The sequence below is a fragment of the Oryx dammah genome, unplaced genomic scaffold (genome assembly GCF_014754425.2).
Source record: "Oryx dammah isolate SB20612 unplaced genomic scaffold, SCBI_Odam_1.1 HiC_scaffold_26, whole genome shotgun sequence".
In the NCBI taxonomy this organism is placed as follows: Eukaryota; Metazoa; Chordata; class Mammalia; order Artiodactyla; family Bovidae; genus Oryx; species Oryx dammah.
In genome coordinates this window covers 86,337,777-86,358,328 of record NW_024070210.1, presented here as the reverse complement: position 1 = coordinate 86,358,328, position 20,552 = coordinate 86,337,777, and the positions used below count along the sequence as shown (strand labels likewise).

The window sequence follows — 20,552 nt, the reverse complement described above, 5'->3', positions numbered from 1 at the left end:
TAACAGTCTGTGTTCACATTAAGTGTCAGAGCTAGCATCAGAACCCAGGCAGTGTCTCAGAGCATACAGCCTTCCCTCCTCTCCCTCCCCTGACAGGTTGGCAGTGGTTGCAGAATGCTTCCTTGCTGGGAAAGATTTAATGTGATGGTCTTAGCCTGATTGAAATAGGGCAGCACCTTTGTAAGTTTTGAATTATGAGTTTCCCTGCTCTAGAATGCAGTTAAGAGAACTTAAACATTACCACATATTTTTTTAGTTCCTAGAATACGTGTGTTCTGCCTCAGTTCCAGTCTTGTCTTTGCCATTGACTGTGTATGCTTGGACAAGTTTTTTAACCTGGCTTTTAGATATTTCTACCTTAAAAGGGTGGGATTAGATAAGACAGTACTCAATGTTACTACGCAATACATTGTCTGAATTTGTACCACCAAAATTAAAGGTTGGTGCCAACTTTTTTGTTTATTCATATGGAACCTATTGTTCCAAATGGAAAGAGAAAGTAGAGAAAGTATGAAAAGTATAGATGTTCTCTTTGCTTGTCTTCTTGTTATTTTAATACTCAAAAAATTTATACCAGGCTACTTAGCTTTTATAGTTCTAAAGTGTGTATAGATTATGTGCTCAATTTTAAGGGCTGAGACTATTCCCAGAAGTTCTGTGCTGGTCACAAAGTGGAATGCTCAAGGACTCAGCACTAAAAGTAACTTATAAAAGTGCTTCCTTCATGCACTCAATGGAACAGGTAATTACTGTGGCAACAGCAAACTAATTTGAAGTGTTAGCTGTTAATTAAAACAATGCAGAGGTGTATAGTTGTCTTTTGGCGTAACCAGAGCCTCCATTCAAACTTCATTAATCACTTTACAGTTAATGTGTTGAGGAAGGTCAAGACAATTGAGATGCAGTATCCACTGAAAGTAAACAAATTCCTTGTCTCTGGGTAGAATGCCATTGGCAAAGTTAAGGGACACACTTGACTCCTACCTTGCATTGCCTTTGTCCTCCACTTCTTCTTGAAAATTAAATGTTAATTTGGTACTGTCATTGCACTGTAAACCAAACCACACAGCATTTTTATTTCTCGAAATCGAACCCAAACTTCCACAGATGAATAAACGTGCATCATAATTAAATCATCAAGTTTCCCCTTTTAATTCACTTGGAAATAGGAGACCCTTCTTTTGGAATAGATCAGCTTTCTTGATAAGCTAATTAAGTTGCCAGACTGTCCAGTATGGTATCTAGTATGTACTAGCTTATTTGCTAATCATTTCCCTATCACTCCCATTAGTCTGATATATCCAGGTGTTGCTCATTGTCCAGTGTAACAACACTGTTTTGAGTCCTTGTGTACGCATTCAATTATATATCTTTACATTTCAGTTTTTATAATATAGAGTGTTTTAAATGTTGACATTGGAAGACACTATGATAATTTGAGAAGAAAAATGGTATATAATTGTTAAATGTTCTGTATTATATTGCCTGGAATAAAGTTGCTGCTGCTAAGTCACTTCAGTCGTGTCCGACTCTGTGTGACCCCATAGACGGCAGCCCACTAGGCTCCCCCGTCCCTGGGATTCTCCAGGCAAGAACACTGGAGTGGGTTGCCATTTCCTTCTCCAATGCATGAAAGTGAAAAGTGAAAGTGAAGTTGCTCAGTCATGTACGACTCTTAGTAACCCAACCCCATGGACTGCAGCCCACCAGGTTCCTCTGTCCATGGGATTTTCCAGGCAAGAGTACTGGAGCGGGGTGCCATTGCCTTCTCCGAACTAAATTCCTTCAAATCACACTTCACATTGGCTTAGGCCAACAACTCTGCTGTCATGCATTGAGAAAAAACACAGTGTAAGCTTTTATATATTAATTTATGGCGCGAGTTCAGACATATCATGAATTAAATCATGACATGTAGTTTCATACATTGTAAAAGTCTGACGTTAACACAGATACTAAAGTAAATGGTAATTTGTTGTAAAACCAGTATAATACAGGGGTTCCACTTTTGAAAATGTGTATCACTTTAAAGTATAACATTTTTAAAAATTATTTAAGTTTTATAATTGAATAGTGTTTATGTATAATAGGGAGGTTGGTGTTTAGAAAAAGTCTTTAGACACTTGTATAGATTAAAGTATTCTCTGGTAAAGTGAACAATTGATGATTTTTATAAGCTTACCTTTCCTTTAATGAGATATATCTGAATTTCTGTACAATTAATTGATAAAATAAAGGCTAAGTTTACCTTCCAAAATTGTCTTGACCTTTGTCTACTCAAGTAGGAGAAGCAGAATGAATTTTTTATAACAGTCCTAAATATGGATATATATACATATTGATATATGTTTTTTCTTAGTTGTACCTGAATTTGTAACGTTTTATATGTGAAAAATTACAAATACTTGTCAGTCAGTCACTTTAAAAACACTTGTCAATGACTGCACAACTCTGCTGCTGCTGCTGCTGCTAAGTCACTTCAGTTGTGTCCAACTCTGTGCGACCCCATAGACGGCAGCTCACCAGGCTCCGCTGTCCCCAGAATTCTCCAGGCAAGAACACTGGAGTACAAAAAATCTTTAATTGTATGTTTAAAACAAGTGAGTTTTATCATATATAATTACACCTTAATAAAGCTTTTAAAAAATTTCAGAGCAACCACATGATTATTTCTGCCAAAATAACAGAAAATGGTGTTTTCATTTTTAATAATGATGGAATATATGTTTTGTTTTTATTTTATGAAATAAGCAATTTTTGTAATAATTCTGTGTGGTAATAGATGTAAACTAGATTTACTGTGGTGATTATTTCAAAGTATATACAAATATTGAATCATTATGTTGTACACCTGAAACTAATATAATACTGCATGTCAATTAAATCTCAATTAAAACAATAAAAGAAATGAGAAATGTTTACTGCTAGGTCATTACCCAGTAAAATTTGGAAAATGTGGTTTGCAGCTTAGCATGTAAAGATGGGAAATTCCTGAGAAACTAAATTTCTTTTCACCCACATCTGTCCTACCCCAGTTACACCTTAACATGAGTTGGATTAAGAGAAGACCAATTTGATCTTGGCTAATATGTAAAATCTTTTGTGGAGCAAGATTTTAATTCTTCCAAACTAATTTGTTTCTTTATACCTATATGACAGAGAAGGCAATGGCACCCCACTCCAGTAACGTGCCATAAAGAGTGCTTGTTTATGTTATGTGGTTTGTTTTGAAATTTTTATTTAAAGCATACTGTTTCTGTATAGTGGTCAGAATGTGCAGTCAGTGCAGTGCATGGGCACACATTTCATTTCACACAAAAAGTCTTGATGAGATGTAATGGTATTTTATTTCTGCAAACATAATCCCCTTAGTATTTTTCACAAATGAATGTATTCCTATTGCTTGATTTAAACTGTAATTATTTCACTGTATCTGATCATTTGAACTGGCCTCTGAAGGTTTTTTAAGAGTGTACTTTTACTTGTTTTATTTTTGGTTGCGCTGGGTCTTTGCCGAGTTGGCTTTCTCTGGTTGTGGCAAGCAGGGGCTACCCTCCAGTTTCAGTGTGTGGGCTTCCCTCTGCAGTGGCTTCTCTTGTCGCAGAGCGTGGGCTCTAGAGTGCGCAGCCTTCGATAGCTGCAGCACCCGTGTCAGTGGTCGCGGCTCCCAGGCTCTGGAGCACAGGCCCAGTAGGTGTGGCACATGGGTTTAGTTGCTTCGTGGCATGTGAGATCTTAGATCAGGGATCGAACCCATGTCTCCTGCACTGGCAGGCAGATTCTTTACCACCAAGCCACCAGGGAAGCCTTGTTCTGTAGCTTTCTGAAAAATATTGAGAGGTGCTAGCTTTAAGAAAAAGACAGCTGTCATCCTTGATCCTTGTAACTCTATGACTTCTTACATGAATTTATATCTTTAGCTATGTGTTTTGAGATTATTTTAATGAAATGTAGGGATGCAGTTTATCTATATATATAATTGAGATAAACGAAAGGGAAACCTCCCATTTTATGTGGATCTGTACGGTGTACACCGCCACATACCGTGACTGTATCTTATAAGGGATCTGGAGCCAGAAGACTTGGGTTTGATGTCTAGTTCTGCCTCTTATTAACTTGTACCATTGATAAACTGCTTAGCCTTCTCTATGGTTCAGAGTTCTGAGCTCTAAAAAGTGGATAATAATATCAGAATTAACTTAGAGTTATTTTAAGGTAGTACATAATGAATCACTGTGTAAACCATGAACCTCAATAGAAACGTAAATTACCACAGTTATTAGTGTTCTCTGAAAGTATCATATTTCTCTTACTGAGGATGTATTCAGATTTATATTATGTCCATTTTGTAGGTTGTTTAGTAATCCCAAATGATTTTTTTTTCTTTCCATAGAGCATATCATGTCCCAAGTGGGAAAATACTAGCTGTAAAGGTAAGTGCTATATAAGTTTTCTGAAATTCATGAATGTTTTGATGCTTACTGCTTTCTCTCCCACCGCGACCTCTGTTAGCTTGAATCATAGGTATTGTCAAAGAGGAAATGAAGTGGTTTGTTTGGGTGGTGGCTGGTGGAAGCTCTGGCCCTTTTGTGACCTTCAGGATCCCCGCACTGTGATTTGACTCATCATCTCCTACGCTTCTTTCCATGTTCCCTGCTCAGTGCACCACTGTCTTCCTCATCTTAGAGTTCAAAAACTCGGTAGTTGTTCCCTTCTTTCTTTCTTTCATCTGCCACATCCCGTAAGTCACCATGTCCTGTCAGCAATTTCCCTTGAAATGGGTCCGTGTGCCACTTTCTTTCTGTTCTCATCCTCATTGCCTTTGCCTTGTATCAGGCTCACATACCTCGTACTTAGACTTTTATAACTACTTCTTCACTGTACCTTTCACCTGGCCACTGGAGTTGAGAAGATGAACCCTGGACCTGATGCATCACTATCTTGGCATCCCTCAGCCCCAATAGTGTACAACATAAAGCCTATGATGTCTGCCTCCCTTCTTTACGGCATTCTGAGAGACCCTAACCACTGCACGGGCGATGAAGTCATGTGGCAGAAAGTGAAGAACTGAAGAGCCTCTTTGTCCCCGTAAGACAACATGACTGTGCCTTCCAGGAGCTGGGACCTTTGGCCAGACCACCTCAGTAATTGAAAGCGTGTAGCTTCAGGCATCATGGGATCTCTCCTGGATCCAATCAAGAGTCCTACTGGTCCCTGTCTTTAAATTCTATGAGAAACTATGAGAAGAACATTCTTACATCAGGGTTACTGACTGAACGCAGCCCCTGTTCTACGGAGTGGAGACACACGGATGAAAACGAGGAAATGGTGAAAGGGCTCCTCACCGTGCCGCCCTCCATCCCCCCGCCGGCCAGTGCCAGGCCCCTCTGGTTCAGCCCCCATGCCCTCTGCCCTTGTCTTCTGTTTCTGCTGCAGAGGCTTCATTGATCACTTCCAAGAAACCGTCTCCTCATGTCTGAACAAGAAACTCATCCCTCTGGCTGAGTAATTCCAGTCTCTAACCTTCTGTGATTTCAAGACTGTGACCAGGACTCAGAGCTGAAAGCTGCTGCTAAGTTGCTTCAGTCGTGTCTGACTCTGTGCGACCCCATAAATGGCAGCCCATCAGGTTCCACCGTCCCTGGGATTCTCCACGCAAGAACACCGGAGTGGGTTGCCATTTCCTTCTCCAATGCATGAAAGTGAAAAGTGAAAGTGAAGTCGCTCAGTCATGTCCGACTCTTAATTAGAGACTCCATGGACTGCAGCCTACCAGGCTCCTCCATCCATGGGATTTTCCAGGCAAGAGTACTGGAGTGGGGTGCCGTTGCCTTCTCTGAATTAGCTCAAAAGATGGTTTAGAGGCAGAGGGTTCTGCCCACCCTGTGAACAATGAATTTGGTCCCCAGAGCCCAACCTTATTCTGGATTCTATGGTGGATAGAATTATTTTGTTACTTTGAAATTCTTTTTGAATATGGAGATAATAAATCAGGAATGTATCTTCCAAAAAAAAAAAGAAAGTGAAAGAGGAGAGTGAAAAAGTTGGCTTAAAGCTCAACATTCAGAAAACTAAGATCATGGCATCTGGCCGCATCACTTCATGGCAAATAGATGGGGAAACAGTGGAAACAGTGGCTGACTTTATTTTGGGGGGCTCCAAAATCACTGCAGATGGTGATTGCAGCCATGAAATTAAAAGACGCTTACTCCTTGGAAAGAACGTTATGACCAACCTAGGCAGCATATTAAAAAGCAGAGACATTACTTTGTCAACAAAGGTCCATCTAGTCAAGGCTATGTTTTTTCCAGTAGTCATGTATGGATGTGAGAGTTGGACTATAAAGAAAGCTGAGTGCCAAAGAACTGATGCCTTTGAACTGTGGTGTTGGAGAAGACTCTTGAGAGTCCCTTGGACCGCAAGGAGATCCAACCAGTCCATCCTAAAGGAAATCAGTCCTGGGTGTTCATCGGAAAGACTGATGTTGAAGCTGAAACTCCAGTACTTTGGCCACCTGATGCGAAGAACTGACTCATTGGAAAAGACCCTGATGCTGGGAAAAATCGAGGGTAGGAGGAGAAGGGGACGACAGAGGATGAGATAGTTGAAGGGCATCACCGACTCAATGGACATGGGTTTGGGTGGACTCTGGGAGTTGGTGATGGACAGGGAGGCCTGACGTGCTGCAGTTCATGCGGTCGCAAAGAGTCGGACACGACTGAGCAACTGAACTGAACTGAACTGATGGGACTGGATGCCATGATCTTAGTTTTCTGATTGTTGAGCTTTAAGCCAACTTTTTCACTCTGCTCTTTCACGTTCATCAAGAGGCTCTTTAGTTCTTCTTCACTTTCTGCATATCTGAGGTTATTGGTATTTCTCCCGGCAGTCTTGATTCCAGCTTGTGCTTCATCCAGCCCAGCATTTTCTCATGATGTACTCTGTGTATAAGTTAAATAAACAGGGTGACAATATACAGCCTTGATGTACTCCTTTTCCTATTTGGAACCAGTCTATTATTCCATGTCCATTCTAACTGTTGCTTCCTGACCTGCATACAGATTTCTCAAGAGGCAGGTCAAGTGGTCTGGTATTCCCGTCTCTTTCAGAATTTTCCGGTGTTTAGTCTAGAGCTAACTTTCCGCAGTCGACTGAAGCAGTAGTCTTCTGAATACTCTATCCTGATGCCTTGGCAAATATGGGGTTTTCATCCTTCCTGGTGGGAACACAAACTCTGCCTAGTGTGAGGTCTGAAGGTCTGGAGATCGTATCTTCTGATTCTTTCTTGGGGTTCTTTCCCTGGCCTCCTGTAGTTTCCTGACATCCATGTGCTAATCATTACTCACCTAAAGACTCCAGGTGCCCTCTGCAGCTTTCTGCAGCTGTCTCCTTTTGCTCTTCTTCCAGTAAATTCTAGCTGCCTTGGCCTCCTCAGAACTCCCAGTTCTCTCAGTTTAGGGAGGTGGTTGAGTTCCCCTAGGATCCCCTCCCTGCATGGGTACTAAAAACTCTTGTCTAGTCACTAAGCTGGTCATAGGACTCATCTCTTTGGTTTTCTGTCTCTCAGAGATCACTGTCCTATTTTAGCTGATGTCTAATTTCTGGAAGCCTGTTGATTTTTTCTGTTTTGGTGTTATTTATTTATTTATTTTTAGTATCTTTCCCGTTCTTATCACTGTGCTAATCCATACATTTATTTTTGCCTCTTGGCAGACATGTCTCTTGACCAGCTTTTAAATTGTTGTCTCGAAAATAGAAGCTACAGAAGTCCAATAGATAGTACTATCCAATAGTACTATACTAAGCAGGTGTCTGGGCTTCCCAGGTGGTATAGTGGTAAATAATCTGCAGGAGATGCATTGGGTAGGTAAGATCCCTGGAGTATGAAATGGAAACCTGTTCCAATATTCTTGCCTGGAGAATTCCATGGACAGAGGAACCCGGCAGGCTACAGTCCATGGAATTGCAAAGAGTGAGACACAAATGAGCATCTGAGCACACACTCACACAGAAGCAGGTGTCTACTCTGGTGACTCACTGATAAAGAATCCACTTGCCAATGCAGGAGACCCAGGTTCAATCCCTGGGTCAGGAAGACCCACCCCACCCCCCGCCCCCAACCCCGGGCAAGGAAATGGCAGTGCACTCTAGTGTTCTTTCCCAGAGAATCCCGTGAACAGAGGAGCCTGGTCAGCTACAGTCCATGGAGTCACAAAAGAGTCAGACAAGACTTAGGAACTAAACACAAAAAACTCTGCTAAGCACTCTACGTACATTTTCCATGTTTAAAGCTCACCGTGACCTTTTGCATTTATTACTGTTATGGATCCTCACTTTACAGATGCAGAAGCTGAGGCACAGAATACATAATAGCTTAGTCCCGCACCTGATAAGTAATGGAAACAAGCTTTGAACCCAGGGAAGTCTTGCCTCAATCAAGTCCATGCTGTTAACCTCTGTTCTGTATTTCTGTTCACTACTTTGGGATTTGGGTTCTTAAAGCATAGCTCTGGTCATATTTCTTCCCTTCTCAAAAGTCTTCAAAGGCTCTGCATTACTTCCAAGTAAAACTAAAAGCTCTATGGGATGAAACTCAAGATCTTGCACAATACGTCCTCAGCCTACTTCTAAAGCATTATCTTATGTGTCTGAATTCTGTGCTTCTTTTAAGTTGAACTCATTGCCTTATCTGAACCCAAGTACTTTCTTACTTCAATACTTTTATTCATGTATTTCTTTCTAATTAGAATGCCTTCACCAATGTCTCCAACCTGTCCAAATCCTCGCCATCTGTCGCGGGTCAGCTCCGAAGCTTGCTCCTCCTTGAGCTGACTTGAATAGATCCTGTCACATCTGGTAGACCTGTCACTTACCACCTTCTCCTTCAGATCGCTCTAGGATTCTCTGAATGTGTCCCTTATGGGTGTCATCACATGGTGACTTCTGGTGTTCTAATAGTACGCAAGTTACATTTTCCCCTAGTACACTGAAGTATCTTTGAAAGTGGGGAACAGGTCTTGTTATCTTCTTGTCTTAGTCATTGATTTATGTAGAACCTTGCATTCAGAGTGTAATACAGAGCACGCCATGTCAGGACTTGGTGTTCAACACATAATCTGTTGAACAACTAACTGAATAAATAAACTTTAGTCTTTCATTTGTTCTTTAGCTCATTCATTCATGTTTTAAAGTAATATCCTAAAAGCAAGTTCGGTTCAGAAGCAAAATATCCCATAGTGTTCTTTGTGTTCATTGCTCTCACCCAGAGTATTTCTTAGCATTTTTTATATTAAGGGCTGAAATGAAAGGTTAAGAGTTAGAAGCACATTTGATCTTTTCCTGAACCCCTCCTGACTTCTGTGTGACTTCGAGCATGTCACTTGAACCTCTTAGTGACCTCAGCTGTGAAACCAGGCTGTCTAGTGTTATAGAGGGATTGCAAAGAGCAGCAAATCACAGTCCTTGTCCAAACAGAATCACCTGCAGGGCTCTGATGCCTGCGTAGCATGATGAGGGAAATTTAATTTCCCAAGTCAAATGATCATTTTCACCCATACTTTTAATGTCATGTGGGATCAATTAGATGAGAGTCCTTGAAAATCTGTTACTTTTCTCTTCTTGCTCAAAATATTTCTAATTTTTGTTCTTGTGAATGTTCTTATTTTTTACACTTTTTTGCCCAAAGGTTATTGCAGTGTCTAAGCATATTAGTGTTTACCACTTCAGACTTCAGAGGTGGAAAATATCACTTCAGATATTATAAAAAGCAAGTTGAACTTTGGGAATAATAGAAGTACCCTGAATTTTTAATTTATATCACTGAATTTAGAAAAGAAAATTGCCTCAAAGAGAGTACTTTGAAAATGTCACTAGTGCTATTTTAAAGATAACTATTTGATGACTGTATCTAAATACATGTTTCTAACTAGCTTTTGGTGGGTGACAGTGGTGGGAGAAATGTAGTTAAGCAAGATGATTGCAAACAAGTAGAGCAGAAAACAAAAATACTCTTAGCCATTTTGCAAATAGAACCTTTTTATACTGTTAATGTATTCTGTAAAATCTTTGAAAGAATAGAGCTTAAAAGATTCCCTTGTACTACATATTTTCTAATTGGGAAAAACCCACTGTACAGGAAATTTAGCCTTCTATGTAGCACATGCTGATTATCATTCTTTGACTGCTTTGGGTTTCTGCTGCTTTTAAAGTAGCATTTAAATGGACCATTTGATTAATCATTTGTATACTGACTGTAATCCTCCCAAATTTCCTTTCTGAGTTGTACATACTGTAAAAGACAATTATGTTGCCACAGATTAAATAAGTGAATTAAAACAGAATAGCAGCTTAATTTGACCTGTGATTTTGCTCTCCTTCCCTTTAGTGGAGCGTGTGCCACTCCAGCAAATAAATGAAGTCATCCATGACAGCTTGTGATGAATTGCCGTATTTATACTGTATATTTTAATAGCCTCACACTAATTTAAATTGAGCACAGAGTAAATTATAATTCAGTCACTTGACTGCTTATATTTAACTTGACAACTCATCCTTATTTGTCCTGGAGGTGTAGTGGAGAACAGCGGAAATGCACTCAGGTATTTCAGTTTCTCACTTAACCCTTTCTCCAGGAAGTGCTTCATGTTCAAATTCTCTCCAGTTTGAAAAATTGAGCTCTTCCTAAAGAGAAGAGAAAATAATCATGAAGACTCTTGGAGTTCATACTTTCCTTGTTCTTCCAAAAAAATTTAGTATTTGTCATGCTTTTTTTCCAGTTTTTCCATTTTAGGGTAGATTTTACTTTCCTTCTCAAGTTCCCAGAAATTACTTTATTCACTTTTTTACCATTAGGAAATCTCCACTATTCTGGATTAAAGCAAATTTCAAGAATGATCAAGACCTTTTAGAGTGCAAGGGATTGGTCCCACAAATACACTATTACTCCCTACAGTTTAGGCCAGTGTGGCAATTTTATTTATTTTGGTGTTTATGTCTTTGATTTTAAGTTCAATTATAGAAATCAAACAATTCATGTCCTTCCTGTCTAGAAGTAACTTCTTATTTAGAGAATTAAGTACCACATCACTCAGTGGGCACCACTTGTTTAAGACTGTGTGCTGGGTGCTGGGTACAGAGGGAGGGAACCAGAGAAAAATGCACAAGGCTTAGTTGTTGCCCTTCACAGGCTTACAACTACTGTACTCTCTAGGCTTCAGTTTTTAGGAGCCAGGGCATTAATGCGAAAGGCAGCGTGTGATGGGAGAAAGATAGAGGGTCTGATGGAAGGCTTTAGGGCCTGATGGAGGTGGTGGTGGCATTCAAGCTATGTTTAAAGCATAGAAAAGGTATTATGGCCAGTGGCTATGGAATGGAGCGAGAAAGCACACCTCTAGTGGAGGGAGCCCCTGGACTAGAGACTGGATTGGGGGAGAGCACGGGACATGTGGACTGGGAACAGTCATCTGGTTCACATGTAGAGTGGGTTTGTGGTAAGGAACTGGAATAACAAATTGGAGGTAGACTGTGGAAAAATTCCTTGAATATCATGCTAGAATTTCAACTTTATTCCAGACTATGGAAGCCTAATTAAGATTCTCTGTAAAAAGAATGTGTTCTTGGCTGGTAGTTTTAGGTTATTCCAAGATTTTGGTTAGCCATATGGAATCATGGTGTTTCTTGATTGGGGGTCTGGAGATGCAGATCTTTGGTAGTGATACTGCACACTGAATAAACAGCATTTTTTTGAAACTTTAAATAAGGGAATCTCAACCTTACTGTGGGCTACAAATCAGCTGGCAAGTTTTTAAAAATGCAAAGATATGGGCCCAACCCCCAGAGATTCTGATTCTCTTATTCTGGGTAAAGCCTGTGCATCATCAGGCTTTTTTTAAAGTGTCCTTATTGTATATAAGTACCTCAATATAAAGGTAATTATAATGTGAGGCCAGGGTTGAGCACCACTGCTTTAAATGATGCTTTATTCCTTTTAGCAGAATTTTTCAGGCTGGAACCTTCCCTGTACTTGACACAGAGGGTCAATATTAGCTCTAATATTATATGGTATAGAATTAAAACAATAGATGAATTAATTTTCTTGCTAAATTTTATACAGGAGCAAAAATGTAAGTGAATATTGTAACAAATGACTATTGATTGAGAGAAATGTTTAAATGTTTTCTTGGCAGTTTTGCCTTACACTTACAATCTAGTTTAGTGAGAGCTTTTATAAATAACCCTAAAGCAAACTCTTGATAGAAACTGCTGTGCCTTCTTGTACTCATTCTACCCTCCCCCATTGGATGTCAATACTAGAAAATTTGTATTTTTAGAGATTATCCTTTTCTTTCCTTGCTCTGTCATCAGTTTACAATTGAAAATTTATGTTTTTCCTCCACTATGATTATATATATATGTGTGTTTGTGTGTGTTTATATATATATATTATTTTGTAATTATAATACAAAATATAGATCAGTGTTGGATGGTGTATAATTACTGTCCTTGGTAATCCTGAATAAGTTTTTATCTAGAAATGTCTGGAATCAGAAACTCTGCCACAAATCTTTAAAACTATTGTCTAGTTATTTTATTATCATCACTGTTCTTTTTAAGTAAAAAACAATTCCCTTTGAATTGACTTCACAGTAAATGCTAAGTAAAATTTGAATGGTTGATGGTCTTCTTTCTTAAAATAAGTGTTCAAAATAAACTAGTATTTGTTCTATGTATGTTTATAAATTATTGTACATTTCTGTGTTACGAATTTGACTGAGTGGTTGATATTTTAAGGAAAACCATAAAGCCTTGGAACATACTGGAAAGTGTGTGGTCCTTGGAATCAGAGAGAGGCCCTGATGTTGCCAGGCCTCGTGACTCCTCAGAGCTTTGGTTTCTTCCTCTTTAGAAAGAAAGGAATTAGGTGAAATAATTTCTGAGGTTCCTTCAAGCTCAATTTTATAACAGTTGTGGCAAAGAAAGATTACCCAATTGGAAGAGTATAAAAACCTAATATATTTAAAAAACTCCTTATTTCTCTCATTACTAAAAATCTACTTTAAATGTTATTTTTACTTATCATTCTCTTCTGCGTTGCCCAGTATCTGAATTACAAGACAATTAATTTTTAATGGTTTCAGGGTCACTCCGGTCTTCCTCGTCTCAAAATAACCAATGTGGCCAAAATAGGGTGTGTAAATTAAGGGTGTTATAACATAACTGACTTTTGAAGCCATTAATACTGACCTTTGAGACCTGGCTTTTTCCTTGATCCCATCAATCACTTCTATACCACCTCCTCCAATACAAAGTGTTAGACAGACGTGGACACAGTTTGTATTACCAGAGGTTATGGTGGTGGAGAGGAGAAAGGTGGAATGAATAGGGGAAACACCATATTTTTTAGTTTTTATATTTCATAGTGAATATGGCTAGATTTAATTTTAAGGTGAATAAATGTGTGAATGTTGATTCCTTTATATGTTTAGGTCATACTACTAGATATTACACTGGAACTTCAGAAGCAAATTATGTCTGAATTGGAAATTCTTTATAAGGTAATTTTTTTTCTTGGTTATTTTTCCTTATAAAGTATGCCTGTGGTATTGGCTTGCAGGCTTTTAACTGCTTTTGTCTTATTTTTGTTACAGTGTGATTCATCATATATCATAGGGTTTTATGGTGCATTTTTCGTGGAGAACAGGATTTCAATATGTACTGAATTTATGGATGGTGAGTTTTCCCTTTTATAATACTTTAAAAGTGATTTTGAGAGTAGAATACTTTAAAACCTGATGTTGATACAGGTATCAAGTAGAATTAAAAATAATTAAAATATACTAATAAGTACCTCCTTTATGCTCTAAAACATCTTAATGTTAAGGGTTCCTAGTGTTAAATATTTATAGTTGAGCTATAATTTCAAGAATGTAGTTTCATTTACTTTTATTGAAAATTTAAATAGAACAGATTAAATGCTAGTCTAATCGGTGGTTTGATATTTGATTCTTCTATACAATCTGTCTTCACTTGTGAAACAGATGTTCTGTTCTTTTAATGTTTCAATAGCCCAAACAGATTTTCTTTTAAAGAAATCTATTAACCCAATGTCCTATGTCTTTCAGAAAGAAATCGGTTCTTAATTGCAAGATAAGAAATTGTTTTCTAGCACAGCTGTTTAGCCAAGATGTGTTTAGTTTTCTTTGGACTCTAGCCCTTTCCTTCCTTCCTTTATTTTTTATTCATTTCTACTTTGGTAAATCTTTTTTGATCTGAATATTATGGCAAAAATGCAGGTTTCTTGGTTCCCTGTCAGTGAAATGATGTCGCCATTGTTATTGTTTACCCATTTGAAATGAGATTCAATTTTTTAATGTCCAGCTCATTAAAACTCAACATTTGGAGTTCCCTGGTGGTCCAGTGGTTAGGACTCAGTGCTTTCACTGCTGTGACCTGGGTTCAGTCCCTGGTTGGGGAACGCAGATCCCTCAAGTCAAGGGATGCAGCCAAATATATATAAATATATTTTATATATATATATAGTTCATTTGGGGCATTTTCATTATATTAATAATACAGTTAGTTCATTCCCTATAAGACTTTTTAATGAGCCTACATTGATACCTTGATACTATAAGAATGTGGTCTAAATTTGTTATAGTAGATATCAAGAATTAAAAGTCTTACAAACATAGTAGTATGACAATTACTCTTCAAGGAGACCAGCTAGAAAAAGTGAGTTCACAGAGCCAGCGAGTGTGTGCATGCTCACTCACTCTGTTGATTCTGACCGTTGCAACCCCATGGACTATATGTAGCCTGCCAGGCTCCTCTGTCCATGGAAGTTTTCAGGCAAGAATACTGGAGCAGATTGCCATTTCCTCCTTCAGGGGCTCTTGCTGACCTAGGGATCGAACCCGCGTCTCCTGCATCTCCTCGCGTTGGCACGTGGGTTCTTTCCCAGCGAGCCACCTGGGGAGCCCTTCACAGAGCCAGTACGTGTCATTGTTTTATGGCTTTCTGTCACCCTTTTTTGACTCTTCAATTTGTGTTACATTAAAAAATTTATTTATTAAGATGGTATGTTCAAATTCCATAAAACTCATCCTTCTAAATGAAGGATGTGCATTTGTACAGTTCAGTGGTTTTCAGTACAGTCACAGGATTATATACCATTACCACTAATTCCAAAATGTTTTTATCACCCCAGAAATAACCTCCCCACCCATTAGTAGTTGCTTCCTATTTCTCTTCCCTATAGTCCCTGGCAACCATTAATCTACTTTTTATCTCTATGAATTTCCCTATTTTGGACATTTCAGATAAGTGAAATCATACAGTATGTGGCCATTGCGTCTGGCTGCTTTCACTTAGCATGTTCTCAAGGTTCACCCATGTTATAGCATTTATCAGTACTTCATTCCTTTTTTTTACGACCGCCTAATAGTCCATTATGTGCATGTACCATATTTTGTTTACTCTTTCATCCGTGATGAGCACTGATGCTCCTTAGAGGGGAAGCTTTCAGTCTTTCATCATCAAGTATGATTTAGCTGTGGGTTTTTGGTAGGTGTTGTTTATCAAGTTGTGGAAGTCCCCTTCTCTTCCAAGTTTATTGTATATTTTTTATCATAAATCAGTATTAGATTTTGTCAAGTGCTTTTTCTATTGAAATGATCATGTGTTTTTTTGTCTTTTATTCCATAGTTATAGTGTGTTAATAGATTTTTGCATATTGAACCAATCTTGTATAATCCATTTTATATGTTGCTGGATTTAGTTTGCTAGTATGTTGCCGAGGATTTTTACATTCATATTCTTAAGTGATATTGATTTGTAGTTTTTCTTGTAATGTCATTGTGTGAGTTCGATACCCAGATATTTCTGCCCTCAAAGGATGCGTGTACAGTGTTCTGTCCTCTTCCATTTTTTGGAAGAGTTTGCTGGAAAGATTGATGTTAATTTTTCTTAAAACGTTCAGTGTAATCCACTGGTGAAGCCCTCTGGTCCTGGGGTTTTGTTTGTGAGTAGTTCTTATGGTCAGGTGGCATCTGCTGTCTATTACTAGGAGAAGTCCAGTACTTCTGCCCATTGCGTCTTGGTACTGGCGTTGCCAAGAAAAACACAATCCAGGCAAGCACTGGACCGAACAATTCTTTAGTCACATAATAAAGTGAGAGACAGAGCAGGATCAGCTTCAGTAGTGGGTGTCAGTTTCCTGTGGCCAGCAGCAGGTCCCTCCTGGCAGTCTGTGGAGGGCAGTTGGCCTGCACATATCCATCAGTGTTGCAGCAAAAGTAGCCCCCACTCCACCTCACTCCCTTGGAGTCAGAAATGCTAAAAACTGAAGGTATGCCTAAGGTCCATTGAGGCACATGCTTAAACAGGACAGAGAAGTACATATTGAGCCTAAAACAGGGAAAGGGTCCAAAACAAGGAGATAAACCACCACAGGCTATATGGCCTCTTTATCTCTTAGTAAGCAACTGTTCTAGCCCCAAGGCCCATTGTTACGTGGCCAAGTAGGATTTGCAAGACGGTGTGCATAAGACTGTCTTTTCCAGAAGTTTTTTTTTTTAAATTGTGGTATAATACATATATAATTTACGTAATATTAGCCATTTTAAAGGGTGTAGTTCAACAGCATTAAGTATATTCACATTACTGTGCAACCACTGACACTGTATATCTCTAGAACACCTTTCCTTTTGCAAAACTGAAGCTCTATACCCATGAAAGTATGACTCTCTACGTCCTGTTCCCAGCCCCTGGCAGCAAACATTCTACATTTGTCTCTATGAATTGGGCTACTCTGGATGCCTCATCTAAGTGGAATCTCACAGTATTTGTCTTCTGGGGACTGGCTTGTTTCACTTTTCATAATGTCCTCAAGATGCATCCAAGTTGGGACATACGTCAAAATTTGCTTCCGGTAATACTGAATAGTATTGTGATGTAGCTTTTAAGATTACCAACCAATATCTTTACTAGTTATAGGTTTAGTCAGCATTTCTGTTTCTTCCTGAGACAGTTTTGGTAGTTTGTGGCTTTCTGAAAGTTTGTTCATTTTATCTAGATTATCTAATTTGTTGGTAAACAATTAGTATTCCTTTATAATCATTTTTATATCTGTAAAGTGAGTACTGATGTTCTCTCTTTCATTCCAGATTTTAGTCTTTTGACCCATATCCCTTTTTTCTTCAGGGTAGCTAAAAGTTGGTCAGTTTCTTTGTCTTTTTCAAAGAACAGACTCTTGATTTCTTTGATTTTCCTCTTATTTTTTTCTGTTGTCATTTACCTTTGGTCTAATATTTATTCATTTTTTTCTACTAGCAGTGTTTTTAGTTTGCTCTTTTTCTGTATTTTTAAGGTGTGAAGTTAGGATATTGATTTGAAATCTTTCTTATTTAATGTAGGTGTTTTATAGCTATACATTTCCCTCTAAGTACTGCTTTAGCTGCACTCTAGAAGTTTTCATATGTTGGTGTTTTTTTTTTTTCATTTTCATTTACCTCAAAGTATTTTCTAATTCGCCATGAAGATAATCCCTTGTGATTTCTTTCTTAGGAGTGTGTCATTTTCCATGTTGAATTTGTCCTTCTGTTGTTGATTTCCAATATTCCACTGAGGTCAGAAAACATACTTTGTGTGATTTCAGTCCTTTCAAACATACTGAGGTTTGTTTTATGCTCTAAAACATCGTTCTGGAGCATGTTCAGTGTGCACCTGAAAAATGCATTCTGCTGTTGTTGGGTAGAGTGTTCTTCAGATGTCTGTCAGGACTAGTTGGTTTATGGTGTTAAGGATTTTATTTCCATGTTAATCTTTAGTGCAGTTGTTCTGTCTGTTGTTGAAAGTGTGGGGTATTGAGGTGGGGTATTTTGTTGCCTGTTTCTCCCCTCAGTTCTGTCAGTTTATGCATCAAATATTTTGGCATTCTGTTGTTAGATGCATATATGTTTTAATTGTTATATCATCTTGAAGGAGCACCAGCTGAACTCTGCCTGTGCAGTGACTATCAGGCAGCTGGTGTTTACTGTGTTGGCAGGCTGCTGATTTTCAAGGCTGTACTGAAGGTGGAGAGCAGGCAAGTTAAAATGCCACAGAGCTTGCTGTTCTTACCAAGATTCAAGCATAGTCCTGAACAAATAATTTTGGGGTTGCTACAGTCCTTTGGCTAATTTCCAGAGTTCTGAAAAGGTTGATTCTGACAAATTTTGTCTGTTCTTTCATTGCTTTTGCAGAGAAGGGAATTTTCAGAGGACCTTATTATAACTTGCCATTTTCAGTGATATCACCTTTTAATACATTTTAAAGCTTTAAATCCTTAACTTAAAATATTCACTTTGTAGTCTATATTTAATACTGTTTCTGAGACTCATCACTCTCTAGGCTCTTAAACCCTTCTACTGCTTTTGGCAACTCCCTTTACTCCACGCTAACTGGTCCCTGAACAATTAAATCTCTCACTTCAGTTTTTCTCATATCCTCATCAACTCTTCTAAAACTTGATTCCCCTCCCCCAGATTTCACCTGGCTCTTTCTCATTCAGAGACAATAGTGAGCTCTCACAGGTCCTCACTCTTCCACCTGTAACTTAGTCACAATTGCACACACCTGATTCACCTCTCACATGAAGAGCAGCTTAACGTAAATCTCTTTACATGTGCACCCCCTTGGAAGAGTTTCTTCATTAACCACCCTCTCTTTTTTGGACTTTCATCCTCTCTGTCGTACAACAAAACAGTCCTCAAAAATATGTGGACCAAAAACTGTACCATCCTCTGTCAATCCTTCTCTTACTATTGCAGTAAAACTTCACAACTTTCCCTCAACCTAGATCTGTCATTTCAGTGTAGCGTTTCATTGTTTATTTTAATCATATATTGTTTATTTCCAGATATCAATTGAGCATTTTATTTCAGACACTATTCTAAACCTGGGGGTGCAACAGTGAACAAGACTTAATCCCTGTTGGTACAGGACTTAAATTCTAGAAGGGGAGACAGACAAGAAACATACAGTATGTTCTCAGAGAGGAGTAGGTGTAATTAGAACCTAAAGCAGATAGATGATGACTAATAAGGAGAGGAGGTGCTACCTTTGACAGTCAGGGATGGCTTCTTTATGGGAGTGGCATTTTCACAGAGGCTGAGTCAGTGAGCCAGCTTAGGGAGGATCTTCAAGGCAGAGGGAATATCAAGTATAAATGCTCTAAGATGGTGTAATCTGGCCCCACAAGAAAGTCTTGGTGGTTTGGGAGGACCTGGGGCCAGACAAGAGGACAGAGAAGTAGGCAGAAGCTAAATTGTGTAGGTCTTATAGGTCCTGGTGAGGAATTTTTGTTTCAGTCTGAATTTGTTAGGATGTATTAAAAGGTTTCAAGGAGGGAAGTGATATGATATGCTTTCTCATTAAGTCAAAATTAAGTTCACTCAGAAATAACCAAATATATCATGTGAGACTTTATGTACATGTATTTGAATTACCATCATGGGAGTAAATTGTTTCCCCCACAACCCATGTTGCAAAGAAAGAAAGGACAGTTATTTTTTTCAACAGGAAGAGGCTAAGAGAGCTTCTGAAATTCTTGCTTGTGGCTTCAGATTTCAATTTTTTTAGTATTAATAATTGTTGCTGTTCAGTCACCCTGTCATGTCTGACTCTTTGCAGCCCCATCCAAAGAGTGATTCCATCAGTGATGGCATCCTTTGCATCAGTGATGCCATCCAGCCATCTCATCCTCTGATGCCCCCTTCTCCTTCTGCCCTCGATCTTTCCCAGCATCAGGGACTTTTCCAGTGAGTCACTGTTCACATCAAATGACCAAAATATTGGATCTTTAGCTTTACCATCAGCCCTTCTGATGAGTTTTCAGAATTGATTTCCTTTAAGATTGATCGGTTTGATCTCCTTGCTGTCCAAGGGACTTTAGGGCTCTTCTCCAACACCACAGTTCAAAGGCATGAATTCTTTGGTGTTCTGCCTTCTTTATGGTCCAGCTCTCACAACTATATGTGACCAGTGGGAAGATCATAGCCTTGATATAAGGACCTTTGTCAGTAGAGTAATGTTTTTAACATACTGTCTAGGTTTATCGTAGCTTGCCTGCCAAGAAGCAATCTTCTGATTTCATGGCTGCGGTCACCATCCACAGTGGTCTTAGAGCCCAAGAAGAGGAAATCTGTCACTACTTCCACCTTTTTCCTTTCTATTTGCCATGAAGTAATGGGGCCGGATGCCATGATCTTAGTTTTCTTAACGTTTAATTTTAAACCAGCTCTTTCACTCTCTTCATTTACCCTCATCAAGACCCTCTTTAGTTCCTGTTTGCTTTCTGCCTTTAGAATGGTATTATCTGCATATCTGAGGTGGTGGTTATTTCTTCTGCCTGTCTTAATTCCAGCTTGTGACTTATCCAGCCCGGCATTTCTCATGATGTGCTCAGCATACAGGTTAAACAAACAGGGTGACAGCAGACAGCCCTGTCACACCCCTTTCTCAGTCTTGAACCAATCAGTTGTTCCTTACAGGGTTCTCACTGCTGCTTCTTGACC

At 38.9% G+C, this 20,552-nt stretch overlaps 1 protein-coding gene across 3 annotated transcripts in view; it reads left to right on the top strand.

Annotated features, from left to right (window-relative positions):
• Positions 1–20,552, top strand: part of LOC120852514 (dual specificity mitogen-activated protein kinase kinase 5) — a 263,024-nt gene that overhangs the window by 80,577 nt on the left and 161,895 nt on the right. For all 3 annotated transcript variants that reach the window (XM_040225792.1, XM_040225791.1, XM_040225793.1), the window contains 3 exons: positions 4,394–4,433; positions 13,485–13,553; positions 13,647–13,728. In XM_040225792.1, the coding sequence (XP_040081726.1) occupies positions 4,394–4,433; positions 13,485–13,553; positions 13,647–13,728 (191 nt within the window). The remainder of the gene's footprint in view (positions 1–4,393; positions 4,434–13,484; positions 13,554–13,646; positions 13,729–20,552) is intronic.